Consider the following 21,943-nt stretch of genomic DNA (forward strand, 5'->3'; position numbering starts at 1 on the left):
GATATCTTTAAAAAATTAAAAGATTACCTTAGAATAAACCTCGAGGTCCCAAAATTTCAAAACACCCTGTAAAAGCAATGGTGTCCCTGATGCATTTCATTGTTCAACACTCCCCTTCCTGAAGCTCCTGTCATCACACACTCATTCATTCTTTATATTTAATGGCTATAATATGCCTAAATACAGGGGCATTATAGAGCTATTTCTCTTTTCTTATATTGTTATTTTCCCCAACCACAGTATGTTTCTTTGGTGCCCAGTATTTATTCATCTTTTTGTCTGCTCTATTTTTATTTTCCACCTTCCTTCTCCTTTGACAGGGAAAACCCCTTTGCTTATTCTCTTTCCTTTTTCTTTAAGTGAATATCGCTCATTCAGAATTGTTTGTTTAAGCTTCCTTGCAAGTTTTCAGGAGGATATGTATAAGCACAGACGGAGGAAACTAGTTAGTAGCCCTAAGGCAATGTATGTGCCTTTGTGTGCTCAGGCACTCAGTCGTGTCCAACTCTTTGTGACATATGGACTGTAGCCCACCAGGCTCCTCTGTCCATGGAATTTTCCAGGCAAGAATATTGGAGCAGGCTGCCATTTCCTTCTCCAGGGGATCTTCCCCACCCAGGAATCTAACCCCTATCTTCTGCATCTCCTGCACTGGCTGGTGAGTTCTTTAGCACTGAACCACCTGGAAAGCCCCAGACCTAAGCAATAGATGCCTCTAAAATTACTGTTTTTGTGGTTAACCAGGCACACAGACCAATGACCTAAAGATTTTTCTAGATGATTCGGAGTTCACTGGTTGATTTCCAGTTTATATCTAGATGTACCAATCAATCACATGCACATTAAGATCATCAGTGGCTCATTTTGAACATTTTTTCCCCTTCCTCCTTATGTTCATATCTACTTCTTGCTATGCACTTAGACTGTTAACCGATCTTTTACAAATTATTTTAACCTTGTAATCTGTTTTAATATATGGTAGTACCAGTGGTTTCTTTGGTGAGCTATTAAAGTTAGAACTCAGTCCCAAACCCATGCCTGAATATGTTTGAGAACTTCTAACACATAACAGGAGAAGGCGATGGCACCCCACTCCAGTACTCTTGCCTGGAAAATCCCATGGGCGGAGGAGCCTGGTAGGCTGCAGTCCATGGGGTGGCGAAGAGTCAGACACGACTGAGCAACTTCACTTTCTCTTTTCACTTTCATGCATTGGAGAAGGAAATGGCACCCCACTCCAGTGTTCTTGCCTGGAGAATCCCAGGGACGGGGGAGCCTGGCGGGCTGCCATCTCTGGGGTCGCACAGAGTCGGACACGACTGAAGCGACTTAGCAGCAGCAGCAGCAACACATAACAACCTTGCCATAACACTTGTCTGAGAAACTCTGAAGTTTAGAGAGTATATCTTTAACAGTCTCTCATATCTCCTCAGTAAAGAACTGATAAGTACCTTTATTCAGAGTGCTGACAGGAATGAATTTGGTCCAGCCTGGATCTTTCTTTTACTATGGATTCTCAGAGGATGATGGGGGTGGGGCTCACAGTAAGAAGGGAATTCCCTTTATCTTTAAATCCACCAAGGCAAATCCAATGAAGATCTTTCTCTTTGCTTGATAATCCTGTGTAGAGCACTGCAGCCTAGTTTATCTGCTTAAATACTGAGAGAGTAATAAAATTTATTTGCTGTGTGCTGTGATTATTACATTGTGGGGTCCTCATCTATCTTTCTTTCATTTCATTTCTTTTAATGTTTTCCATCCCATCATCCTAATTTTTGAATTCCTAGTAGCATCATCCATGGGCACTTTGTTAAGTTTTTGTATTACTCGGGAAATAAAAAATTCTCCAAACATGGCAAGTTTATATTTTTGTGATCTCTAGGTCACTGGTTGGTCTTTTTTTCTTTTTTTTTTCCTATCATGTTTACATACATTTGACCAGAAATTATCATGTCCCTTTGGCCCTGGCAGTGATTTTCTGTCTGGCTTGCCTTTTTCATACCTGAAATGCTCACCCTTAGTGAGTTTTCTTCTGATGTCCTTCCCCTTTAGGTGGACTGGCATTTGACCAGTTCAGTTCAGTTCAGTTGCTCAGTCATGTCCGATTCTTTGCCACCCCATGAACTGCAGCATGCCAGGACTCCCTGTCCATCACCAACTCCTGGAGTCCACCCAAACCTATGTCCATCGAGTTGGTGATGCCATCCAACCATCTCATCCTCTCTTGTCCCCTTCTCCTCCTGCCCTCAATCTTTCCCAGCATCAGGGTCTTTTCCAATGAGTCAGCTCTTCGCAGCAGGTGGCCAAAGTATTGGAGTTTCAGCTTTAGCATCATTCCTTCCAAAGAAATCCCAGGGTTGATCTCCTTCAGAATGGACTGGTTGGATCTCCTTGCAGTCCATGGGACTCTCAAGAGTCTTCTCCAACACCACAGTTCAACAGCATCAATTCTTCGGTGCTCAGCTTTCTTTATAGTCCAACTCTCACATCTATACATGACCACTGGAAAACCATAGCCTTGACTAGACGGACCTTTGTTGGCAAAGTAATGTCTATGCTTTTTATTATGCAGTCTAGGCTGGTCATAACTTTCCTTCCAAGGAGTAAGCGTCTTTTAATTTCATGGCTGCAATCACCATCTGCAGTGATTTTGGAGCCCCCAAAAATAAAGTCTGACACTGTTTCTCCATCTATTTCCCGTGAAGTGATGGGACCAGATGCCATGATCTTCGTTTTCTGAATGTTGAGCTTTAAGCCAACTTTTTCACTCTCCTCTTTCACTTTCATCAAGAGGCTCTTTAGTTCTTCTTCACTTTCTGCCAGTGAATATTAATAATAAGAACTTGACTTTGTTTACAGACAGTTGCAACTCTTTGTGCCTGTGCCTTAGCAGTCATTCAGTATTTTGAATATCCATTTAGAATCTAAAATATCTTGCTTTACCTGTGCTCATGGCCCCCTCGTGGTATTTGGTAGTATTCCAAATGTACCATTTCTACTCTTTTACATGGACCTTATAAACTAAAAAATATTGACATCTGTTTATTCTATAGCCATTCTGTCTCTCATATGTTATTTGGCTTCCACTTTCTCACTGGGGATGTATTCTTAACCAGACCTCTGTCTCCAGATTATAGCACTTTGGCTTCTGCTCCTTCCTTTCCTTCTGTTCATATGGTTGAATGGCATGCCAGAATGTCAGTGGAGTTAAAGACTGCCAATAAGGATAAATTTCACAAGCTGTAGAGTACTGGTGTCCTCCAGAGTCTTGACATTTGTCTTGTGTTAACTAACTTAAATGAAAGAGATACTTAGTGGAGATTTGAATTTGTGCAAAGAGTTACAGAACTGCATCAAAAGTCAGGTACCCAACAACATTTTTAAGGCAAATACAAAGATAGAAGTTAATAAAAATCAGTTAACACATGGAAGCAACCTAAATGTCCGTTGACAGAGGGATGAATAAAGAAGATGCAGTCCCTATATACAATGGATTATTACTCACCATTGGAAAGAATGCAATAATGCCATTTGCAGCAGCATGGATGAACCTAGAGATTATCGTACTAAATGAAGTAATTTAGACAAATATCATATGATATCACTTATATGTAGAATCTTTTAAAATAATACAAGTGAACATATATACAAATCAGAAACAGACTCACAGACTTTAAATACAAATATATGGTAAACAAAGGGCAAAGGTGGGGAAGGGGTACCTTAGGAGTTTGGAATTTACATATACACACTACTGTATATACTAATAGATAATCAACAAAGGACCTGCTGTATAGAACATGGATCTCTACTCAGTATTCTTCAGTAATCTATAAGGGAAGAGCATCTGAAAAAGAATGCATACATTAGATGTATAACTGAATCACTTTGCTGTACCCCTGAAACGAACACAACATTGTAAATCAACTGTGTGCTCAGTCGTGTCCGACTCTTTGTGACCCCATGAACTGTAACCCGCCAGGCTCCTTTTTTCATGGGATTTTCCAGGCAGGAATACTGGAGTAGGTCACCATTTCCTCTTCCAGGGGGTAAATCAGCTGTATTTCAGTATAAAAATTAAAAAAAAAATAGGATATTATACATGTTTCAATGCCATTCTTCCAGTGGGAGGGGGGTTCAGGATTGGGAACACGTGTACACCCGTGGCGGATTCATGTTGATGTATGGCAAAACAAATATAGTATTGTAAAATAAAATCTGGAAAAATTAAAATAACAAAAAAAAATTAAAATAAAGATGCTAAGCTAAGTAAGCATAACAAAAAAAATCACTTTAAGAGGTTAAACAAATAGAATATTTAATATGTTCTTTATACACTACAGAGGATATTTTTACACATACCTGTGGTACTCACAACCTCTTTAAGTAATCATTGACCAAAGTACAAACAAAATTCCTGTATATATTCCCGTTATGCTCACTGTAAAACATCAACTTGTTATATAGGTTATATTCTGATTGGACACCTTTTTAAGACTCAGATTTATTAAGGTGTAGTTTACATAGAGTTAAATTCAGTCTTTTTGGTATGCAATTCAGTGAGTTTTGACAAACATATACAGTCATATAATAACCAGTACAGTCAGGCTATAGAATAGTTCCATTACTTCAAAATGTTCCTTACTGCCTCACTGTAGTCAATACTCTCTCTCTACCCCGGTTCCTAGCAACCACTTGTCCGATTTCTGTCCCTATAGTTTTCGTTTTCCAGAATATCATATAAGTGGAATTATATAATATCTACCCTTTTGCATCTATTTCTTTCACTTACCATAATGTTTCTGATAATTTACTCATGTTGGTACATGTATCAGAGGTTTATTTCTTAAATTGGCTTACAGGCATTCTGTTATTTTACAACTTATATATTCACTCACCAGTAGATTTATAGTTTTTGCTGATTATGATTAAAGTTGTTGTATACATTCCAGAGGCCTTCCCCAGTGGCTCAACAATAAGGAATCCGCCTGTGATGCAGGATACATGGGTCTGATCCCTGGGTCAGGAAGATCCCTTGAAGGAGGGCATGGCAACCCACTCCAGTATTCTTGCCTGGAAAATTCCATTTGAGCTAATTCATTTTGAGCTAATTTTTGTGTATGGTCTTATCTAAGGGTTCAGGGTGAACATTCTTGCATATAATGTCTAATTTTATGCCATTATTTGTTGGAAAGACCATTACTTCTCCATTTAATTACCATTGTCATAGACCATATTTGCTGGTCTGTTTCTATTTTATTTATCTATATGTCTATCCTGTGCCATTCAATACACTGTTTTGTTTACTATAGTTTTTAAATCAGGTAGTGTAAGTCTTCCTACTTTGTGTTTTCTTCTCAAAACTACTCCCTTCTCCTAGTTCCTTTGCTTTTCCATATACATCTTAGAGATACCTTCTCAGTTTCTACATAAAGCCTGCTGAGATTTTGATTGAAATTGCAATGATTCTATAGATATGTTTGGGGAGAAGTTATAGCCTAGAAATAGTTCATCTTTTAGTCAATGAACTTGACATCTTTCTCCATTTATTCAGCTCTTCCTTAATTTCTCTTACCATTTTTAAAGTCTTCAGTGTGCAAATCATGCACATATTTGTTAGATTTATTCTAACTTAGTATTTCTTTGGGTTTGATATTATAAATGGTATTTTGTTAACTTTCAACTTCTAATTTTTATTCTATAGAAATAAATTATGTTGGCCTTATAGCTGATGATATTGATAAACAAGTATTAGGTTTAGTAGCTTTTGTTTTCTTTTGTTAAATTCATTGGGATTTTCTGCATAGATTATCATGTTGTCTGCAATTAAAAACAGCTTTATTTCTTCCTTTTCATTCTGCATGTCTTTATTTTTCAGTTGCTATTTATTGTTTAGGATCTCTAATATAATGTAGAATATAAGTGTTGAAAGCAGACATCCTTGTTCCTAATTTTAGGGGAAGAACATTCCATATTTCACTATTAAGTAGGATTTTAACTTCAGGCTCTTTTGTAGATGCCCTTGATCAAGTTGAGGAGATCCCTTTAATTACTGGTATGCCAACATTTTTTTATCATGAATGTCTGTGGAATTATGTCAAATGCTTTTCTGCATCAGTTGAGAGGACCTCTAATATTCTTTATTTAGTCTGTTGATATGGTGAATTACATTGATTTATTGGCAAATGTATAACCATCCTTACGCATCCAAGATAAACACCATTTAGTCATAATATTTTATCCTTATGATTTATCCATAATGATTTTATAATCATTTTCTATGTAATTCTATATCATTTCTGTATCTGTATCATTGGATTTGTGTCTTTGTTTCTGAGGCACAATTGATCTGTAATTTTCTTTCCTTTTATACTTTTTCCTCTAGTATGAGGTTAATACTGGTATCATAAAATAAGCTGGAGATTGTGTCCTCCTTTTCTCATTTCATTACCATCTGACTTGCATAACAAACTTTTTGCTTAGAGTGCAGCCTGAATGCCAGAGGCTTTTTCTCAGTGGTCTTTTTCAATTCTAAATTTTCAATAGTTCCTTTACATCTGTGCCACATGTTGGGGAGGGTGGTGTCTCTCTTCATGCCCTTGCCTGTTTTCCAGCAGTGAGCTGCTGTTATTGTTAGATGCTAGGTTCCTGGTGAGGCAGGGAGTGTTCTTTGTGTGTTTGTGTTTTTTTTTTTTTTTTTTTTTGGTCCAGCTTCAGCTTTAGGGAGGATCTGTGTAGCTAGATCTGATGGTTGCACTTTTCTCAGCATTCTTTCCTCTCCAAATGGCAGCTAACCTCTGATTTATATCTAGTGTTAGTCGCTCACTCATGTCTGACTCTTTGTGACCCCATGGGCTATGTAATCCACCAGGCTTCTCTGTCCATGGAATTCTCCAGGCAAGAATACTGGAGTTGGATTGCCATTCCCTTTTCCAAGGGATCTTCCCGACCCAGGGATTGAACCCAGGTCTCCTGCATTGCAGATAGATTCTTTACCATCTGAGCAACCAGGGATCTAAGGTTGATATCTTGCCCCTTCCTCAGCAGTAGCTGACCACTGCTTTTTATTCATAGAGAATCCTGAATTCAAAGGTTTCTTGCTCCTCCTCAAGGGCAGAGGTTTTTTGCTTTGACTGCTCCCCAGTAGCTATGGATTTCTGCCTTTGTCTTGGGGATAGAAGGGTTTCCTATCTTCCCTTCCCTGGGAAGGTGGCTTTTGATTTTTCCCTGGTGGCTTAAGACTTTTGCTTCCCATCATAGAAGGGTTTGTGTAAGTGTGTGGGGTTTCATGTCTGTCTGCCAGCAACAGTTGATTGCCTGCTGCATACCTGAGCCACTGACATGGGCTCTTTGGGTCTTCTGCATTGTCCACAGTCATGTTTGTGTGCTTCTGGTTAAGGACTGAAAAATAACTTGGCAGTGAATGTATAAGTGTCTTTGGTGCCACATATTCCAAACTACTGAGACACTAGCCCATTAAGAGTTTAAGATTTTAAAAATTCATTAAGTGTTCAGCTGACTTTTTTTTTTTAAACTTGCTTGCATGACAGCTACTTCTGTCTCCATGCTTTGCAAAAGGGGCTGGTTACCCTTTGGAATTCATTTTACCTCAGTTCTGTGATGAGCTCAAGGGATATTATGGTTTTGTGGATTACTTACATTTTTTATCATTAAATTATGGGTGACATTCTCTTATGGCTTATTGTATCTTAAGTCAAAATGGAACTGATGCTTTCTAATAATATGTGTATGGGTGTTATTTTTGTTTTCTTTGTTATGAAATCTGCTTCAGGAAGAAGCATCTTTCTAAGGCATATTTTTATAAATAGTTTATTTTTCTACAATAATTATTAAATTTTTCCACTTAAATTTTTATTTGTTATATATGTTATTATCATATATGTTTTTATATATGTTAAAATCATACTTAAAGCATCATACACAATACATGATTTTTTGTATACACTTCTTTGGATTTTACACATGTGTAAATTCATAAAATCACTGTCACAGCCAGGATGTAGAAGATTCTATCACCCTGACAACTTTCTGTGCCAACCATGTGTAGTCACACCCTCCATCTACCTGTAATCCCTGACAGCCACTGATCATGTCACTGTGTTTTCCTCTTTCTGAAAATGTCACATGAGTGGAATCATACAGTATTGTGGTGGGCACACCCTAAGTGACCCACCCCCTTATGTGATTCCTTCCGCTTAAGTATGGCCAGAACCTATGACTTGCTTCCAATCAGTAGACTATGGCAAAAGTGATGGGATGTCACTCACTCTTATAATTATGTTATAAAAGACTAATTTATGTTAAATTAGATACAGGATTCTCTATTAAGTTTCCATGATTTCTAGTACATAGCTATTTCAAATTCACTGATTAATTCACCATTCATCCAGTTGACGTTTATAGAGCATTCTTCATTTGGATGAGGTAGGTTCAGTGTGTTTTAGTGATTAAAAGCATGGACTCTGAGAGTCAAAGTACCTGGATTCCAATCCTGTGTGCCCAGTAGTCTCTAGGTATCCTTGTAAAAGTTAGTTAACCTCTCTTATGCCTCATCTATAAAGTGGTAATACTCAGAATGCCCACCTAACAAGATTTTGTGAGAACAGAGGGAGATGGCATAAACAGAGCACTTGGCAGAGTGCCTGGCACATGGTAAGAAAACACCTGTGGTCTCTGTCATGCTTTGTCATATTATTAGTAATATTACTACTCATGTTATGCAGAATGACTCGGGCATGGGACTCTCCTACCTGAAATAGCCATCTAATAATTCAATAAAATAATATGTCAAGTACTGGGAACAATACCTGGCACATGGAAAACTATAGATGTTAGATATTATTATATCTGTAGTTATTCTATATCTTCATTAATAGTAGTAGTAGTATTAGCATTAATTATTATTGGTTATCCTTCTTCTCCCACTCCTTCTATAGAACAAAGAAACATAAAATATTATCCAAGGAGTTAATCTTTTCCTTTGTATTTTGTTTGAAAAATGGTGAGGTGTTGTAGTATTTTCTGATTTAACCCAAGTAGCTCAGTGGTAAAGAATCTGTCCCTGCCATTTCAGGTGACACAGGAAATGTGGGTTCAATCTCTGGGTTAAAAAGATCCCCTGGAGAAGGATATGGCAACCCACTCTAGTATTCTTGCCTGGAAAATTTCATGGACAGAGGAGCCTGGCAGGATACAGTCCATGGGGTTGCCAAGAGTCAGACATGACTTAGTGACGGAGCATGCAATATAGAAAATAGAAAAAATAAACACAGAAGAGTATAATTTTAATGTAATGACCATATTTTGTGTGCACTTGACTTTTCTAAAACGTGTGAAATGAGAAGACAGAATGAGAAATATTATTTGTAAAATATATAATTGAATATATCTCTTCATTTAAATAAATTCATATTTATACTAACCTGGTAATCCTCTTTATGTAATAATAATTTGAAAGCTTTGAAAAGATTAATTCTATAATAATATTATTATTTTTGTTGGTAAACATATATAAGATCAACTTTTTTTCCTACTACTAGAGACTAGAAAACACAGTGGCCTAGGTAAGATAGAAACGTATTGTTCCACTGGGTTAAAGTGATTGGAATGGGATGGACCCATTATTCAGGGATTCAGGATCTTTCATCCCTAATGAGTTGCATCCTTTTTCTAAATCACTTCTTGGTCCAGAATGGCTGTCTGAATCCTGTTGTGGTCAAACTCTAATGGGGAGTAAGAGAAAGAGGGAAAGTGAGGGAAAAAGAAAAAGCCCAAGAAGACAGTTTTCCCCTTTGGAGGTACCTTCTCTAGAATCTTCACAACTATTTCTGCTTACATTCTTCGGCAAGAATTCCATCTTGTGGCCAGGGCTTATTTGGAGGTTTATGGGGAAAAAAATATTTTAAGAGTTTACACTGCCACCTTGAATGCAACTGGAGTTCTGTTAATGACAAAGAATGCAAAAAGTGATTGTAGGGTGGGCAAATAGAAATGTCTGACCTGGTCTTTATAAATATGATACACAGCCGAAAAAAAAAGAAAAAAAAAACATTAATCAAACAACAAAAGTTCATAAAAGATGGAAAGGGAAAACTTCCTCTGGCAGAGAGAATGCTACCTGTTCACCAAGTTGTGTTTCATTTTCCTCCTGAGTCATAAGGAGACTACATTCCCCAGTCTCTTTAACGTTTTATCTAGTTGACCGTGGCCAATAGTGATATTTGCCGGTCTTGGCCTCTGAAACCTTTCCTGGGATTCTCCAATGGCCATCTTCATGAGATCCTTTGTAGTTGTTGTTTAGTCACTTTTAAGTCATGTCTGACTCTTTTGTGACTCTCGGTAGTGAGGTGCAAAGACTGTGGAGGACTTAAAGGCCAAAGAAGATGGTAGGGTCATAGAATGGAGGAAGTTTTGAGTCTTTTAATGCCTGCTTAGAATGGAGACTCCTCTCCCTCTCTGGCCGCTTGATAACCTCTGTTGAACTTTGACATCAGCATTAGAAACTCTTTTGGGGCTGAGCCTCTGAGATTTAGGGGTGGTTTATAATACAAACAGAGAAGGCAATGGCACCCCACTCCAGCACTCTTGCCTGGAAAATCCCATGGATGGAGAAGCCTGGTGGGCTGCCGTCCATGGGGTTGCTACAAGTCAGACACAACTGAGTGACTTCACTTTCATTTTTCACTTTCACGCATTGGAGAAGGAAATGGCAACCCACTCCAGTATTCTTGTCCATCCCCCTAGGGACGGGGGAGCCTGGTGGGCTGCCGTCTATGGGGTCGCACAGAGTCGGAGACGACTGAAGCGACTTAGCAGCAGCAGCAGCAGCAGCACAGTACAAAAGATTACATACTGTAATCATTAGAGCCATCAATAAAATACTAGCCTGGGGATTAGCCTCATTATTATCACATATTTTCTAATATTAATGCTTACATAGAGGTGGTTTTACATACAAACACATTTATATATAAAATAAAGTATATAAAATAAAATTTATATATAAATATATATATATTTATATACATTTACATATTATCTAATACAGAGGCCAAATAAAACACTGCATCCCCCAAATTATCACAATGAGATACCACCTCCCACCTGTCAGAATTGCTATTATCAAAAAAGAACACAACAAATTTTGATGAGGATGTGGAAAAAAGAAAACCCTTGTATACTGTTGGTGGGAATGTAAACTAGTGTAGTCTCTTTGGAAAACGGTATGGCAGTTTCTCAAAATAACTAAAAATAGAAGTACCATATGACCCAGTAGTTCTACTCCTGTGTATATATCCAAAAACAAACAAACAAACAAACAAAACAAAACCACTAGTTTGAAAAGTTAAATGGATAAAGAAGGTGTGGTATATGTATAATGAAAATTTTACTCTTTTTTATGGCTGAGTAGTATTTCATTGTATATATACCACACCTTCTTTATCCATTTATTTGTTACGTACAGTTAGGTTGCACTCATATATTGGCAATAGTAAATAATGCTGCTGCTACAAACACTGGAGTGCATGTATCTTTTCAAATTAGTGGGTTTTTTTTTTGTTTTGTTTTTTGGATACATACACAAGAGTAGAACTACTGAGTCATATGGTATGGGACTTCCCTGGTTGCTCAGATGGTAAAGCGTCTGTCTACAGTGCGGGAGACCCAGGTTCGGTCCCTGGGTTGGGAAGATCCCCTGGAGAAGGAAATGGCAATCCACTCCAGGACTATTGCCTGGAAAATCCCATGGACAGAGGAGCCTGGTAGGCTACAGTCCATGGGGTCACAAAGAGTCGGACACAACTGAGCGACTTCACTTCACTTCACTTCATGCTAAATGAAAGACAAATACTGTATAATATCACTTACATGCAGAATCTAAAAAATACCACAAACTAGTAAATATAACAAAAATGAAGCAGACTCACAAGATACAGAGGACAAACTAATGATTACTAGTGGAAATAGAGAAGTGGGAAGGGGCAGTATAGGAGTAGGGGATTATGAGGTATAAACTACTATGTATAAAATAAGCTACAAGGACTATTGTACAACAAAAGGAATATAGCCAGTATTTTATAATAACTGTAGATGGAGTATAATCTTTAAAATTGTGAACCACTATGTGTGAAAGTTGCTCAGTCGTGTCCAACTCTTTGAGACCCCATGGATTATACAGTCCATGGAATTCTCCAGGCCAGAATACTGGAGTGAGAAGCCTTTCCCTTCTCCAGGGGATCTTCCCAACCCAGGGACTGAACCCAGGTCTCCCACATTGCAGGCAGATTCTTTACCAGCTGAGCCACCAGGGAGCCTGTGAACCACTATAGTGTACACTTAACAACAAAAAATGTTTATGTATTTTGAGTGCTAATATAGAGTTGTTTCCATAGATACCTAGTCAAGACTAATAAAAGTGTTTTCTAGACATCTCTAAAAAAGAAATAAAGTAGAACTTACTGCAGATACTCACCAACCACAGAAAACTAAGGCCTTGGCTACTTTGTCAGAGGGATACCTAACATCATCCAAAGTTTGGGAGAACCCTAGAACTGAGGTCTTCACAACCCATCATATCTTGTGTCCCTTTACATCTCACATTCTGGAGTTGAAAGTAGCTTACACATTGAATGCTGTCAGACATTTGTTAAGTATGTGTATTTCTAGATGTTGAATTGGGTTCTAAATTAATCAGGAGCATGTAGTCATTCTCTTAATGTATTAGTTTACTTTTACTACATATATATAGTGTGTGTTTATTTAGTTTATATAAATAAACTTTATATAAAATAAAATATATAACAATAAATTTATATATAAATATGTATTAGATAATACAGAAGGCAAAACACTTCATTCCCAAATATTTTCATTTCCAAAATTATCCCTAGCAATATTTTAAATTAGCTTTCTAAGTTAAATCAGCTGAATTTTAATCTAACACAGGAGAATTTTAATGAACAAAATGTGCAAGATATGTTTCAGACATACAGAAAAACAAATACATGCAAATTTTTAAAAATTAATTTTCCCCACATTGATTTGTGTGAATGAAAAATACTAATAAAATATAAGAAGGAGGATTTGCCAGTTATTGATTAGGGTATATGAAATGGGCATTTGCCTGCAAACCAGTGATTTCCAGCCTCTGGTCAGAAATACCCATGTTCCCTTGAAGATATATCTAGAAATTTCTGAAGCATTTAAGAAAAGAACTGAATAAAAGGAGAGACATACCATGTCCTGAAAACAGATTTAAAAATTACAAGTCATGTTCCCTAAAACGGTGTACAGTTTTAGTGCGATCCAAATAAACATCCTTAGTGAACTATTTTAATGAAGCATGACCAGCTGGGTTTTAAATTGACCTACCAAGGTAAGATGCAGAGAAGGCAAGGAAAAAAAAAAAAAACCATGGTGAAGTAGTTTAAATCAGACTCTTTTTTAAAGTAAAGTGATTTATACCTTTTTTTTTTTTTTCAAGAAATCACCACCCTAAGTAAGGGAAATTAAACAGACACTTGTTGCTAATTCACTTTCAAGTTCTTTAAAAAGGAACATTTCTACCCTTTTATACTTCAGCTATTTAATTTGGCAATTCTCCCTCTCCTAATTCAGAGAAAGACCATCTGTCTTCATCACAGGGAGGGGGCACAGCATTCTCTGAGAAGCTTCAGAGTGAGCTGTACCTGGCCAGTCTTGGGGGAGGAGCAGCATTTCACCAGGCTACAGCTGACAAGAAGCTTCAAGGTAATGGCTGTCTTAAATCTAGGTATTTTATAGGGATTTCTCAGGAACCTAGGATGAAGATGAGAGAAATAGGAACAGTGGTCTTAAAGTGGTGGGAAAGGTGTGTGGATTTGAGATAACTGTTGGCATTTTGAAAGAATTAATCCTTTGGAATTTGTGTATCTCCCAATCCTTTAAAAGTCTACAAGTGTAAGAAGGAGTGATCAGATTACAGCCTCTATATTGACTTCAGTGCAGCACAGGCATTCATGCTAATGTATTGACTTGGCATTCCGTGTTTATATTGCTAGACATTCTGTTACTGTTTGAATGTTTAAGCATTTACTAATTTACACAGAAAATGAGGATAAAAATGTATGGCAGCATGAGGGGAATACTTCTATAATTTGATTGGCACATAGACTATGTGTGTGTCCCCTGTACATGAACATGGAAAGGGGAACAAGTATGTATCTGAGTGAAGACACTTTCACATATATATGCATGTATATTCACATGATTTAAAAAATCTGGGAGAAACTAAGCTCCCATGTTATTCAGCATTTCTGGATAGTCGTTACTATTTTAATATTAATTCTTAGCCAATATCAGCATCTCCCCATGATTACTTTTACAATCATGAAAGAAAAATGAAGCTGACAGCATATCCAGTTTGCTTCAAACACGTAAGGATTCACAGACACACAGAGACATGCAGACATAACCCCCCATCTTTTGACAATAGTGGAAATTTTCCTGGACCTAATCAAGTGCATAGCCTGGTTGCTGTGTTGGCTACTGCCCTCTCTGTATCTTCCTTGCAATTCATTCTTTCAGATCACAGGTATAGCTGTGGTCAGCAATAACCATTTTCTGTATCTTTAAAGTTTTTTTAAGACTGAGACAGAGGATTTGGTTTATTTCTGTTAGCAGTTTTAAAAAATATTATAGGCCATGGTGCATTCATACAGTGGAATACTATGTGTCTGGAAAATAAAAACGTAAATCTCTATATGTAGAGATTTGAAATGTCTGAGAAATAAAGTGAAAAAAGTAAATTGTAGCATACAATTGTAGCATTATCTCACAAAATTAAATATGTGTGTTAGCAGAACATATATATGCTACTATATAGTTCATGCAGCCAATTCTGGGATAACATACCTGCCATACTATTAACATGAATATTTATTTGTGTAGTTGGACAGACAGGACTAGCTTTACTGCCGTCTAATTTTAGAGTATTAATATATTCTTACACATTTACTTGTTTACATCATCAGGAGAAATACTGAGATAAAATGTTACAAATGCGAGAAAAAAACTCATTTAAAGTAATTCGTAAACCATGTGAAAAACACTTAGGTAGAATAATGTTCAGACTGTTCTTATTGAGATCTGATGTTGTGTTGAAATGGTATGCATTTATCTATACATGTAAAAAAAGTCTGGAAAATGGAAAATATTCAGATTATTTATATAGAAGCTTGTACTTAGTTTTACCTACATCTTTTTGCATCTTTTTGATTTTTAATAAGCTTCTGCATGTTTTATAACCAGAAAGATTATAGTTGAAGACATTATGATCCTCTTATCCTACACAGCAAACCCCTTGACATTAGAAAGTTCTATAAGCCTGGAAAGACTCCTGGCTGGCTAAATGTAGTTCCCATCCTTCTCTCATAAGAAAAATCTGGACTTAGCTCTGCATATAGCACCTGCAAAATCTGCAGTTCTGCTTCTGGTCACAAGATGGCGGCGGCCAAATTTCCTAAATTTTCTCCAGGCAACCATTTTTATGAAGTGGACAATAAAGCAATGAAACGTATTTTGTATGAGTGAACTGTGAGACAGCATGTAGAATAAAATTCTGTTGAAAAAATTATATGTGTAAAGGACGAAAAACTCACATAGTGGTTGATTTGAGGATTCAAACAAAACCTGTAGTCTTGTTCATAGTAGTGTGTTATGTGTTTAGTCGCTCAGTCATGTCTGACTCTTTGCGACCAGGTTCCTCTGTCCATGGGATTTTTCAGGAAAGACTAATGGAATGGGTTGCCATTTCCTTCTCCAGGGTATTTTCCCCTGGGATCGATTCCTTGTCTCCTGTGTCTCCATTGCAGGCAGATTCTTTATCCTCTGAGCCATCAGGGAAGGGCATAGTAGACACAAGGCAATTGTTGCTTCCCTTTCTTGTCTTTGCCTCACACTTTTCCTGAGAAATATGATTTAAGCATGAACCAGATATCATAACTGTATCACTGAGAGAGAAGTTAAAATAATATAAACAAGGAGGATAATAGACATCGACATCATAGATAAGATTTCATTTCATTCCTCTGTTTCTAAATGACATGTGTGCTCAAGTTTTGGTAGAAAAGTTTATTTATGCCTTGGCCACTTAATTTAATTCCCTGTTTCCTTTTAGACAGCCTGTCTCCTTTTGGAGTAAGAATCCAGACAGCCAGATCACAGAGCCAGACCCTTCCTGATCCACGTGACATTGGGTAAGGCTCTTTTCATTTTGCAAAATACTTCACGTTAAAAACATGTTGAGAACGCAGGGTATAATTTATTTTGCTTTTTTCTCTAAAGCCTTAGCAGTATTAAAAACTACATTTCATATTAAAATCATGTTAGGATGAGAATTTAAGATGTAATTCATTTTGCTCCCTGTTCCGTAATGTTTTGTAATTAAAAGTAATAGCTTCTACTTTGGGGGAGGAATCTCAGGTGCCAAACTTCTATGAAGAATTCATGCCAGAGACTAATCAGATTTCACCTGAAGTCCTAGCCAGCCACCTGACTCTCAAAAAATCCTTGATAATTACCCCATCCAATATGTGAACCTGACAGCCATTCTGAATCTCTGCCTTTTAAGCTCAGGCTATTCACAAGGTCATTGTGTTGTGGTCTAGGTTCAAGAGATACAGACCTTATTATCTTTGTCTGCCTGCTTTGGGTAGATAGGGAAGCATTTACAGCTTAAAAATTATAAAGCTCTGTGTTTAGCTAGAACAGTGCTTCCAGAGTGTTCTTAGACAAGTAGCCTCAGCATCACTTGATAACTTATTAGAAGTACAAAACTTTGGATCCTGTCCAGAGCATCTGAATACAGTTCTCAGGATAGGGCCTAGAAATCTAGTTTTAATAATTCTCCAGATGAGTTGGATGCACACCAAGTTCAGAGTCCTGCTTCTCTAGGTATAACATTAGGAGCACCAGTCCCAAACATGTTTAATACATAGAGTTCCTGACACACCACTTCTGTCATCATGCACATAGAGTCACATTTTAATAATCATGTGCAATAATGAAAGTAAGTTCTTTGAGATGTTATAAAAACACTTTTCCAGTTCTTATCCTGTACCTTATATTATTCTGCATTTTCCTCCTCCATCTGATGCCCCAATGAGCATTGTCCTTTCATGTGTCTCTTCTCTATTTGCAATTGCTCACCTACTTTGGCAAAATGATTTCATTTGCTGATACTCTTCTTTTCCTTTTTGCTATTTCAGTATCTTCCATATTGTCCATTCAAACGACGTGTTCAAGCATCCTTGGGAAGTTCAGCTGGAGGAGAACAGGCCACACAAGCTATAAACACTTTGTAACTCTTTGTAGTTCTAAAAGGGGCATTGGTCAAAGTATTGTTTGTGGTAGGGACTTCCTTCATAGTAACGAGAATAGCCAGACACGTAAATCTCTGATATTAACCTCTTGGCACATAAATCTAAATCATAATGGATGCTGAGTATGTCTTATGCAATTGGCAAGACCAGTTGTGGCCAGCAAAAGTTTTGTCCAGATCTGAGGCTTCATCAAATAGTAAGAGAAAAAAGGTATTTTTCCTGGAAGTTCAAATACTCTCACTGGATGAAAAAATTCAAATGGAAAGCACAGAAACAAAGATCCTAACTAAATCTCAAGTTGAAGCTATTGCCTCCTCACTAGCCACACAGTCAGAGGTCAGTGACCCACCTGGAGAGGAAACAGCCTATGCCAGGTCACTAAAAATGGCACTAGATATTCTGAATGCGAGAACAAATTTGATTCAAGTAAGCAGTTCAGATGAGGAAGAGACCACTATACTGTCTCAAAACATACCACAAAAGCCATCTGATTCACCCCCTCGTAAAAAGTATCGGAAGCATGAAGGAGAAGGAGACTTACCAAAGTGTCTGGAGGAAAATGAAAATTCAACAACCCTGTTAGTATCATCAGAGAGTGATGATTCCCTGTATGATGATAAATCACAGGTGCATGCAATGATTGATAGTATTCCAGATGAAATGGAAACAAAATCATCACAAAACCTCAGCTGGTGCCAGACTTTCCCTTCACTTTCAGAAGATGAGGATGAAAAAGAGAGCAAGAAAAAGATTGACCTCTCAATTTTGCCTTTGCTTTCCACAATTAAAGAGGAAGATGTGTATGTTAAAGAAGAAAAATTCAGTTCAACTTTACCATCAGATGGCTTCATTGTGCCCAAAGCTTTAAAAGAGGATCCAGAAGACATCTACCCAGAGGCCCCAGCCACTTCCTCTGAATGCTCTGCCCTCTCAGAGAATATTGATGATCCTGGAGAGGGTCCCTCTGATCCATGCTCAGTTGCCAGCCAGAATCAACCTACTGTGGAATCAGAGATGGGTGCTGAGGCATCCCCTCAGCCTTCTTCACGGGAACATCAGGTTTCATTTAGTGCCTCTAGCCATTCCGGGGATTATTCACTCCTCGGGAGTAATGAAAGAAATCTTCAGAGACTGGATTTTGAAGAATTTGAGGAAGAATTTCAAGCTTCTGACAAGTCAGCACGTGCAAGTTCGATTGCTGCATCCATATTAGATGACGATGAAGAAGATGAAGAACTTCCCCGTTTCCTTTTTCATTATGAGCAACGTTCATTTGAAACAGGGATGATTGTCTGGTTTAAGTATCAAAAATATCCATTTTGGCCATCAGTGATAAAAAGCATCAGGCGAAAAGAGAGAAAAGCAAGTGTGATTTTTGTTGAGGCAAATATGAATCCTGAAAAGAGAGGTGTTAGAGTGCCTTTTAGAAGGTTAAAGAAATTTGACTGTAAAGAGAAGCAGGCACTAGTGGAGAAAGCCAGGGAGGAATACAGTGAAAGTATTGACTGGTGCATCTCGCTTATTTGTGACTACAGAGTTAGATTAGGTTGTGGTTCTTTTGCCGGCTCATTTTTTGAGTATTACGCTGCTGACATTAGTTATCCAGTTAGGAAAATAATCAAACAGGATACCTTCAGGAATTTATTTCCAAAGCTGCAAAATGAAAATACTGGGAGATCAATGTCTGTGATTTCCCAGACCAAGAAAATGTCCTTCCAGAAAATTCTTCCAGACCGAATGAAGTCTGCTCGGGACCGAGCCAACAAGAACCTAGTGGACTTCATCGTGAATGCAAAGGGAACAGAGAGCCATCTCTTAGCCATTTTAAATGGCACAAAAGGGTCCAGGTGGCTGAAATCATTCCTGAATGCACATAGATTCACACCCTGTATTGAAACATACTTTGAAGATGAAGATCAGTTGGATGAGGTGGTGAAATATTTGCAAGAAGTCTACAAACAAATAGATGAAAAAATGCTGACTCGGATAAGAGATGATAAAATTAAATTTATCCTGGAAGTTCTTCTGCCAGAAGCAATCATCTGTTCAATTTCTGCTGTTGATGGATTAGATTACCAGGCAGCAGAAGCAAAGTATCTGAAGGGGCCGTCTCTAGGATACAGGGAAAGAGAATTATTTGATTCAAAAATCTTGTTTGAAAAGAGGCGGAAACCGTTAACAAAGGAAGATCATTAAATCTTCTGAGGGTCCAGTAACAGGGAGCTTCCATAGATTCTAGCTTAAAAGAAAAATCTCTGATTTATTCTAACATATTTTTTCCAGAAATGGGAGACTTTAGGTGATATGTTCCCTTCTTTTTGCAGTATCTAGAATCTATGACCTGTTCTGCATCTTCATTTCCTTTTCTTTCAATTCTTCAACATCAAATTATTAACATATTCCAGCAGTTCTACTTTCCTGTGCATTTTTAGAAAGCATAATTCCAATATGATTAATAAAGGAGAGTACTATTTTGTTTTTTGACATTTTTGTGTCTATGCTGTATAGTTAAATATAGTGTGCGCAATTGTTTTAATATTAAAGTTGCACCGGTATGAGATATTAAGCAAGATAATTAGAAAAAAGCATCAATCATATATTTTTGCTTAATTTTTATAAAATATTAGACTTTCTCTTAAGATAGCTGAATTATTTTTCCTGCCAAGCTTATTTATTTTTGGAAAAATATCTCTGAGATATAGAACCAAAGATAGAGATGCTTTGCTATATATTACAACTGAGTGCAATTGCTTTTGCAAGAAAACAATCTGGACTTCAAAAATAAAGTAAATGGATTATCTGCATGCAGTCAGTGTGTGTGTGAATAACATCACAGCATACAGGAAAGAATTTCGGCAGCCTTGAACAGGATTATTCATTCTACAGTTCCATGAAGTTCCATGTGTGGGAGTGTCTATGGTTCAATAGCCAGAACAGTTTCTTAAAACAGACAGGCTTTCGCTTGCCTTCATAACTAACATTGGCTGTATCTTAATATAGCCTTCTGACCACATATAGAAGGCAGTAGAATCATTGTATTCATGGTCTGGCTACTCTAGATGTATGAGTCCAGACTGACTGCTTAAGAGCCCACCTCATTTGATATAAACTGTAGAAAATGCAAGCACTTTGTTCTGAATCTTGTATTTCCAAATACAGACTTGCTTGCTTCAAACCAAGCATTTTTTTATCATCTGGCTTGTTTGTACAGTAGTTCCAGTTGCTTTCAATAATATAAATTCCAACTGGTAAATCATTCCACATTACTAGAAAGAATAGATGGACCAGAATCTGTGAACTTGGAAATGGGTCACATAAAAAGTCTCTGTTTGGACAAATATGACAATTATCCCAACATGTTTAAAAATACACAATTGAAAGTTAAAGTCTGAAGTCAATAAACTTTATTCTAACTTGAAACAAGACTTTTAGAATAAATATTGAGAGCTATTTTATTTTAAAAACTTGATGTAAAATTAAATCCTAAAGGCTTAATATGAACCTGTCTGCATTTTTCAAAGTGAGACAAATGTCACTCCTGGGGTTTTGTTATGTGTTCACATGGCCTTGTGTTTATGTAAAAATTGCAGAAATTTGATGTTTTGCTTTTCAATAAAACTATTATACCTTTCACCTTGGATGTTCACTTCACCATAGTTCAGATTGTGCAGCTACAAAAGTGGTGTCTCTGCATACATGCACACACACACATATGATTTGTTTGGAATTTTTGCTTATTGCAGTTGTCATAATTTTAGTGCTGTTATACATTATCTGTCATTCTAAATAAATACTCACTGTTGTGATTGATTTTGTGTTATTTTAAAAGAAAACCTTCAAAAGTATATAAGCTTCAGATTCCACAGAACCTTTTCTAGACCCTGTCTCCTGCCTGACAATGACCAAGACTCCTCGGGCGTACAGCCTGAACCAATCCACATCGTTTACTCATGATCCTGAGGATCATTTGACAACAGACCATCACCACAGTATATGTGGGCCTTATATCCTGGGAAAACACACACTGTATTTGCTCTATAATATTGTGTTCCTTTGAATATAATATATTACCCACCTTCTGTTTTCTCAGTGGAGCTAACTCTATCTCCTTGGTTCTCATATTTTCTTTACTACCTAGTTTATTTATTCATTCATTTAGTCATACGCTTGTGAGTCAGAAAAAAAGCAATGTGTGGTTTAAAGCTCTGCTCTGGGTATTTAAGATGCCAGATTTAAAGTGAACCAGATGACCTTCAGTTCAGTTCAGTCGCTCAGCTGTGTCCGACTCTGCGATCCCATGAATCCCAGCACACAGGCCTCCCTGTCCATCCCCAACCCCCGGAGTTCACTCAAACTCACGTCCATTGAATCGGTGATGCCATCCAGCCATCCCATCCTCCATCGACCCCTTCTCCTCCTGCCCCCAATCCCTCCCAGCATCAAAGTCTTTTCCAATGAGTCAACACTTCCCATGAGGTGGCCAAAGTACTGAAGTTTCAGCTTCAGCATCATTCCTTCCAAAGGAATCCCAGGGCTGATCTCCTTTAGAATGGATCTCCTTG

The 21,943-nt window shown here is 37.4% G+C and overlaps 1 protein-coding gene across 50 annotated transcripts in view; it reads left to right on the plus strand.

Moving 5' to 3' along the window:
* PWWP3B (PWWP domain containing 3B) overlaps positions 1–21,187 on the plus strand; it is a 32,235-nt gene extending 11,048 nt beyond the window's left edge. For 14 of the 50 annotated variants that reach the window (XM_060407894.1, XM_060407898.1, XM_060407900.1 and 11 more), the window contains 3 exons: positions 13,639–13,770; positions 16,178–16,256; positions 17,268–21,187. In XM_060407894.1, the coding sequence (XP_060263877.1) occupies positions 17,493–19,577 (2,085 nt within the window). In that variant the 5' untranslated portion in view covers positions 13,639–13,770; positions 16,178–16,256; positions 17,268–17,492 and the 3' untranslated portion in view covers positions 19,578–21,187. Of the gene's footprint in view, positions 1–13,638; positions 13,771–16,177 lie in introns of all 50 variants that reach the window. The other 36 variants (XM_060407908.1, XM_060407912.1, XM_060407916.1 and 33 more) reach the window with 8 other exon arrangements.
* Positions 21,188–21,943: the final 756 nt, after the last annotated feature.

This window comes from Ovis aries, chromosome X, assembly GCF_016772045.2.
Source record: "Ovis aries strain OAR_USU_Benz2616 breed Rambouillet chromosome X, ARS-UI_Ramb_v3.0, whole genome shotgun sequence".
NCBI classification, from domain to species: Eukaryota; Metazoa; Chordata; class Mammalia; order Artiodactyla; family Bovidae; genus Ovis; species Ovis aries.